Here is an 8543-nt window from a genome sequence, read left to right on the forward strand (position 1 = left end):
TTTTTGTTATGAAAGTTTTATAAAAACCATACTTAGCTGTGCTAATTAAGTTGGTTATGTATTTTCATACAATATTTTTTTCATGTTGGAGTCATAAATTTTCATGTTGTTTCACATTGTGCTGTAAATAAAGGTTTTATGTGATGAATTTCTCTTTTCCAGATATAATAAAACTGAAAACTTGGAATGTGGAAGTGATGATATGATGAGATTCACACATCTGCTAGTTGATGCAAAAAGCAAATATTCACCGAACTTGAAGCCCTACTCCAGTACGCACACGATCTTGGAAGCTGTCGAGGGTTTCTCACAGATTGCATTTAATTACAACAACTTTCCACCCGTCAAAATAAAGATGAAACCGATGATCTTCATCTTGAAGCGGACAGTGAAATTTGATGACGTGCATTTAGAAACCTTAGGTGTTGAATCTGAAGTTCCAGTGGAGGATAAAGATGTGGTTGATGATGAGGAAGGTAAATTGTCTGAAGAAATTATTGGCTTGCATGATGTTGTTGAAGGGGATGAAAGCGTTCAACTGTCGGAAGAAACATATGCTCGTAATGTTGAAGAGGACAGAGAAGGTGGGTTTTCTGAAGAAAGTGATGTTCAAGATTATGATGGTGATGTTTATGTGAATGATGGTGATGATGATGATGATGATGAAGAAGGAAAATTTAATGAAGAAACTTATTTAGTTGATACTAAAAAGGCTAAAGAAAGGGAAGAATCGTATAAAATTAGTGAAACTCTTGATGAATTGGAAGGCATTATCTCAAAATCTCAAAATAAAGTTGCACCAAAAAAAGTCAAAGATACCATAAGAACTATAATCAAAAATTATAAGCAAACTGGTGATGAAAGAATTGATCCATTACACCCTACTACTGAAGACTCTCTTCACTTAAGTACTGGGCACTTGAAAGATCACAAACGAGAGATTGATAAAAAACCTTTGCACAAGTGGAAAACTCGGGAAAACATTAAAAAGATGATTGAACAGCACGTAAATAAGCCCCATGACATTCTTAAGGAAGCTTTTGAAGGCTCAACATCTGAAAAAAGTTTGGTGAAGGACCAGAAACTGGATGAAGTTAGTGAGAAGCCAGACAGTTATAACAACGTAGTGAAACCAGAGAAATCCAAAGATAAAAACATAACTTTGCAAATTTCTAAAAAAGTGAGGACAGTTAGCAAAGCAGAATTAAAACCTCCTGCCATAATGACGGAAGTGAAGTTTTCTGTTCCTGTGCAGGTCATAACTGAAACAAAAAATACCACAGATGATGGAGAACACTTAGAAAATTCAGAAATTGTGCATGCTAAAGACAAACAATCGAAAACAAAGAAAGTTACACTAAAAGTGGTGCCAGGAGCTACTTCAGATCTACCAATGCTGCAGACTGAAAAAGAGTCAAAAGTTCTTGCAACAGAGAAAAACACAAGAAACTCTGAATCTGCAAGCGCAACAGAAGATCTTAATGTAATTGACTTTGCTGCAAATCATCAGCTCAAACTAGATTCGTTGAAGTCAAAGGACATGCCAAAGAAAACTCTGATGAAAAAGAAATTGACCATGAAGAAAATTGTTTCCAATAATGAACCACAAGAACGAACACCGTCGTTGGTAAATTATCCCGACACAGTGACACAACCTTTAGATACTTTAGAAGATGAAATGCGTGGGAGTCAAGTAGTTGATGAAAATGCATCTGTTAAAGTGGATTCTGTAAATTCAAAAGATTCTGTTGTGGAGGAGGAAAACATTGTAAACCCAAGGGAACAAACTAGCAGTCATAGTTCTTTGTCAGATGCAGCACACGAGGACAATATGAAAGTTGCAACTGACAAGAAGAAACTGGCAAGCGGAAGTGACAGTAATGTAAAAGAAAATGGTTTTGTGACCACCACAATGAAGGTCTCACGTATGAGTCATGCCAATAACACTCACGGAGTTTCCAACAGTGAAGAATTAGCGCAAGACGAAACAGCGGAATCTGAACTTTATCCTGCTCGACAATCACAAGTGTAAACATTTTTGTCATTGCCAAATTACTGTGCCACATCACAGTTATGTTTTGTCTCCTTTTTTTTAAAAAACCGTTGATTAATATTGGACCTGTGCAAATATTAGTTATTTTTCTTTTGAAACCTATTTTCTATACAAATTTCAAATTACATAAATATGCAAGTACAAATATTACATTTTTCATTCAAAAAATATATGTAACAAATGTGTACTGTACAATATTTATTTTGAAGCGATGACATTGAATAAAGTACAAATAATAGATTATTAATTTAAGTATTTAAAATCTTCAATATTTGTACAGGCCTGGTTAATAGTTTAAGGCATAATTTGGGGGAAACATTTAAGAAGTTATACATTTTGAAATTTTGTATTCCTATAAAAATTTCCAAATGGTTAAAACAAAAAGTTCTGTAGATTAAAATTATATTTCTCTTATACTTGTAGTATCCAATTTCATAAATTTTCATGTAAGTTTGAACTACCAACTAAAAATATTATATTACTAAATATATTTTACTACTTGATAATTTTTTAGCTTTCATATGAAAGCTAACCTGCATATCTGTTTGAGGATAAAACTAGACTGTAAAATATTGTATTTATAATTGTAAATATGTCATAGGCTAGATATTAGCTTGTTAATCTTGTTTTTATAACTCATGCCTCAAAAAAATTTCAGAATATGTATTTTGTGATAAATATTTTTTCATATTAATAGGTATTACAGGAGAACCCTGTTATAATGTTTTTCCTGGGGGCACAATTAAAACAAAAAAAAATTATAAGCAGGAAATATCAATTTAATATTTGTGCTTTAATTTTGTTCCAATGGACTCATCAAGCTGTATAATCAAATTTCATGTTAAAACCACTGATGGGTACTCTCAAGGCCAATTTTCCTTCAACTTCATGGTGCATTTAGCTTCTCTGTTCTTTGTATTTACATAGACATTCCCTCATTCCTGTAAAACTGTTTCAAAATTCACAACGATGGCGTTAGAGTGGAAATGCTTATGTCCAATTCCTTCACCACTCAAACATGTATTGTTTTTGTGGATTCCCATCAACGAATGAAATAGGTAAATTCAACTCAAGACTGCATAAAAAGCTTTTTTGTGCCATCGCGGAACAGTTGGCAAACTGAAATACTGTAGAGATACATACATAGGTACATCTGAAAAAACGCCAGAATTGCAAGGAATGGAATTATGTTATTTTGTTTACCTAGACACACAGCTGTGAATATATATGTACCTTTAATATATAGAATACATAGAGGTTTGAATTTTTTTTTTTTTTTTCATTTCTGGAATTTTAATAAACAAAATGTAATAAGCAAGAAATGCATAATTTGTGAAATGTTACGTAGGTACAGGATGTAAATACATTGTCCTTTTGGGGACAATCTTTGGACATTAAAAATATGATATAAGCAGGAAATCATTACAGGCAGAAACATTATAACAGGGTTTTACTGTTGCTGGCATTTTACTAAAGTGTTGGTAAAATAATAAAATACATTTACTTACTTCCATCAGACAAAAAGTTCAAATTTTTCACGAATCTGCAAAGTTTTGTATGATTAAAACTGAAAACAGTACCACCCTCAAGCTAAATATGCTAAAAGTATCTGTGTACAGGATGTCAATATGGCAAGCATTTATTTTTTGTGGGCATCTTAAACTGAATGTATAACTATGTTTCAAAAATGCTGTAATTTATACTCAGTGCTTTTATAATTATTTTTCACTACAGAATAATAGCTATGTGAAAAATAAACTCAACTTTAATGTTTCATTGCAATGGTGGTGCTGCATAAATTTAACTTCTTAAATTTCCAATTTGTATTAGTCAGACTAAAATAAGTTTCCTTGGTAAGTTAATGGCATCGCATAACACATGTTATTTTTTTCCTATAACATACAGCAAATCTGCCTGCAAGCCTGATTTTAGTTTACATGATTTGATTCAAACACATGGTTTGTAACACAATTGGAGCATCTGTAAAAGTTCAGATACACATCTTTTTTTTTATCTTAACATGCAGATTAATACTTTTTAATGAATAATGACAAACATGTAGGTATTTCTCAATTACAGGCTAAAGAGAGAGTAAAGCCAATATAAATAATGAAGTGGAAATGATCAAGAAACCCAAGCATCACATATTAAGAATGTTTCTTTTTTGAAAAACATATTTAAAAAATTGTTTCTTAGTCTGAATCAAAAATAGTTTTTTTTTTTTTACAAAAAAAAATTGAAAAATAATCCTTACCTTCTTGACTGGATTTCTTGTTAGTAATTAACCATCAAGTTATTCCTATTGCATTTTAATTCAAATGTTCTACTTCAACCATGTCTGCAATCACAACCTTCTAATCATTAAGAACCACCAGTGATTGTACGAATATGTGTACATGGCATTCATAACCACATTTCATTTTCTGAAATAGCAATTTTTTTTTCCCTAACCTAACTAAAACTAAGTGTATTTGTTTGGGAAGGGTCTGGGTTAGGGAAGACTTAAGTGTGTCCCAGGCCAAAGCCTTTACGCCTATCATGCTGTGTTTCAGCCATACAGAAAGGGTAGCATGCATTGTGTGCATTGTTCAATTATTGGCCAGCCATGGCAGCGATTGGTGCCATGACCCGTGTCTTAAACCCTAGACTATGACTAGTTAAGTGGGACCCAGGTAAAACCTTCATAGACACAGAGGAAACCCTTGGCTCATTCACGCGGGGTTAAGTACCTATCGCAAGCTTTAAGCAGACAGGTTCTATACAGAACAAGAAGGATGGTCCAGGAAGAAGAGTTGGTCGGGGCAGAAAGTTTCTACTGTGCTGAAATAGCTGTGCTGCACATTAGCAGTTTCTTTGTTGTTCCTTTTGTAGGGCATAATAGAAAGGTTGTGTTTTTGTTGTGTTAGCTATAATGTTAAGTAATATTTTATTTGGGTTGATTAACTTCATTGGCATTGACATTTATGTTTGAGAAATAATTAGTCAAATACAACTGAATATCACAAGATCATGAAATTATCTGGAAAAAATACTTGCCCAAAATGTTTGTTTACAATTTGCAGCAGTTTGCTTCTAAATCAAATCAATGTTTACATTGAGTGAAGTTTATATTGTACATAGTTTTATCCAAGTTTAATGTATTTTAAAACATCCTGAAAACGGGTCTCTTATGCCACACAGTAGAGCATCATAAAAGAAAACAATGAAAAACAGAAATAGAGTTTCTATCGGAACCTGCATTTCAAACTTAACCCTCAACTAGAAACAAATTTTTTTTTCTCTATTGCTTAGCTCTGTAGAAACGGTCATAATACTTTGCAGATTTGTTTGTGCTGAATTTTTGTGTTTTTATAACAAATGTTTTGAACTACATATTGAAATAATCTTCACTGATTTGGAAAAGAAATGGGGTATACAAAATATTTTTATCTAAATTTTTCACAGACTGTAAAGGAGTTTTGTTTCTCTTAAGGAGCAAAGTGACCCTTTTTTGGATTGAATTTTCAGCATTTGGGTGTACTGAAATAATCGCTTTTGTCTTAAGTGAAGAAGTAAAATAAACTATATTTGTTATCATATAACTGTTAAACTATGTAAATGTATACTTACAATAGTCTGTGTTATAAAAGTGTTGGGTACCTGATCATTTTATTACTATTTAATGGAGAATTCGTGTGTGTTTTGTGATTTTTTAAAAATGTATTTTGTGCATTGTATTCTACTGCCAATTTTTGGTGAAGTTTGTTATTTTTTACCGTTGCTAACTATCACTATAATCCATTCAGCATTAAATTTAACCTTTCTGAAGCCCTGCAAAATTTCTCGATTTATGCTACAGACATTTCAAACATTGCTGTGTGATTTTTGTGCAGCTTGTTTAAATTTTATGCATAGACTATAGGCCTGTGCGTATAATAGTTTTTAGATGCGAAGTGAATATCAAATTGAATGTTTAAAATATTCACAAAGTCTAATCGAATTTCGAATATGGTTCTCAGTGAAGCAGTATTACACTTATTTTATAAAGTACAGGATTGAAATTAAAAATTTATCATTTAACATTTGTAATGTTTCAACTGATTAATTGATTAAACCAATAGGTTCTTTTTTTTTAAACAACTTTATTCAAGCAACACATATACAAGCCAAAAAAAAAACCTTAATATTTTCATGAGCGAATGTAAGTTTTCAAATGTTTTAAAATTTCGTATTTTTTACAAAGTTTCGCGTCAGACACAAATTTTGCGTCCCAACCGAAGCTTCAAATAAAATATTAAAACGAGCTTCGATTGGTTGGCTTAGTCGACGCTTCGCACAGGCGTAATGAACCAGCACAGCCATGGTGACGTCAAGACTAGACCTTGCTGTGACTTGAGTCTACAAATGTGGTGACAGCATTTTGAACCAGTGTTCTGTTGTATTTAATTGTTACCTTAAGCTGAAAGTTTTTGTAATTATTTCATTTTATAGAATTGCTCGAGTTCACCTAAGTAAATTGTATGTAGCATCCAGTGTGTGAAGAGAATTGAGGCACTGAGATGAGAAATTGAACATGAACCAAAAGTACCACAAATTGTTCATAATACAAACAAAATAAGTCAGTGGTACTGTATTTATACTCTTCAATTAGTTTTTCTTTTCCTGAAGGGAAAAAAAAAGCATTACTGGCACTTGTCAATGCCTTAATTATTTTATGCCTGTTTTTAAGAGCTTAAAGTTACTTATGGCGTTGTTGCCTGAAGTCCACACTCTCTCTGCAGTACTTAAGCTATTCTTGCACAACTATTTTTAGAATGTGTACGTAGCTTGCGCCTGTTTTTCTCCACTTATATCTTTCAGCACAAAAGGTTAAACTAGTGATGGATTGAGTTACACTTGTCTTGAATAATTTGATCTTCTTGCCAGACATTGTAAAAAGACAAGTTTCCCATCTCACAGCTTCAGAATCAAACATGTCATGTCAATAACGTGCATTTTGACAAAAGTTACTTAATTAATTTAAATGTGCCATTTTGAGGCATTTAAACTGCAAGAAGTATTATGTTGCATCTTTGTAAACTATTGCCAACATACAGTTCTCCACTGTGTTTTTTTTTTAAATTCACATCGACAGTAAAAATTACAGAATAGTGTAACTTTATTGTACCAAAAAGATTATGTTCTATTTCAACCTTGTCTGCAATAACTTCTAGTCATTAAGGACTCCACCAGTTATGGTATGAATACGTCTATGTAGCAAACTTGAGCACTTAGCTGCAGTACAATACCTGATTATTTTATTTTCAGTTGGTGACAAAATAGTAAAGCATAAAATACATAAAAATAACTTGTGTAAGATGGATAATAATTTTTTTTGAAGTTTTTTGATTTAAATTACAGTGCGAAGACCAAAAATTAACTTTTTTTTTTTTGTTTAGTTCATTTTAATAATTAGTCTAAAAATTTGAGAGAGAGGTAAACTATATTGTGTCCAAGTTTTACTGAGGTTTAGTGAAACTGCTTGTTGTTAAGTTACTATGTGGAAAAAGTTTTAATTTATGTTTACTGTGTGTGTATTAAAGACTGCCATGCTAAGAATTTAAATATTTAGTAAGATGTTATTCAACAATTTGAAAAAGTAAATTTTATTTATACTAATATAGTGCCTCATGATTTACAAAAGTGTGTATTTAGGAGAACTTTTCACTACCAGTCTGAAGTAGTGTTTTATTTAAGCCTTTTTCAAGCAATAAATTTTATTTAAAAATTTGAATTAGTTTAACTGCATTTTAAATTCATTTGAATGCAGTTGAGTAATAATTAATGTAACACTTTCAAAATAATAGTGATAAACTGAAAGTAGTGTTGGGTAGATTCTAAATCTGTTATTGGCCAATTCAAAAGATTCCAGTGGAATTGAAGTAGCCAGTAGCTGGGAATCTGTTCAATTCGTCTCCTATAGCAAAACTTTTAAATTGTGACTTTCATATTACTATGGTATCATATTGTTGATACCTTCAATAAGGAATTTTGTCTGAGATCAATTGGGATCTCCTAATTTGGTATTCACCAACTAGAGAAGTGTTGGATTATTTAATGATGAGTATGTTTATTTAATTATATTTTAGGTTCAGTTAATTTAATAAGAAATCTGTCTGAATAATGGAGTTTGAAAATCAAAACTAGAATTGTAATCAGTATATTTTAGGAATAAACCCAACACTAAAAAGGTTTGTGTGGTTCACTATAGAAAACTCCAGAGAACTTGAACTTCTTGGACTATTTTAATTAACAGGTTTGCCATCTAAGAAATGTTTACTCGTTCCTTGCCACGGTAGGCTATCGTGTGGTATAGCGTGTAACACTCCAGACTTTTGGCTAACTCACATCTTGTACACACGTACATGAACTGTTGAAGAAATTGTTTGGGCGCTAAAAAAATATTTAAATTCCAAAGAAAAATGTTACTGCTTATGATTGTTTAAATAAAGTGTGTCTGATGCAAACTGTT

General features: G+C 31.9%; 1 protein-coding gene across 1 annotated transcript in view; it reads left to right on the top strand.

Moving 5' to 3' along the window:
- The window catches only part of LOC134535867 (uncharacterized), a 34860-nt gene extending 26317 nt beyond the window's left edge, over positions 1 to 8543 (top strand). Inside the window, exon 9 of the mRNA XM_063375207.1 lies at positions 163 to 8543. Coding sequence (XP_063231277.1) covers positions 163 to 2032 — 1870 coding nt within the window. The 3' untranslated portion in view covers positions 2033 to 8543. The remainder of the gene's footprint in view (positions 1 to 162) is intronic.

Source organism: Bacillus rossius, chromosome 10 (genome assembly GCF_032445375.1).
Source record: "Bacillus rossius redtenbacheri isolate Brsri chromosome 10, Brsri_v3, whole genome shotgun sequence".
In the NCBI taxonomy this organism is placed as follows: domain Eukaryota; kingdom Metazoa; phylum Arthropoda; class Insecta; order Phasmatodea; family Bacillidae; genus Bacillus; species Bacillus rossius.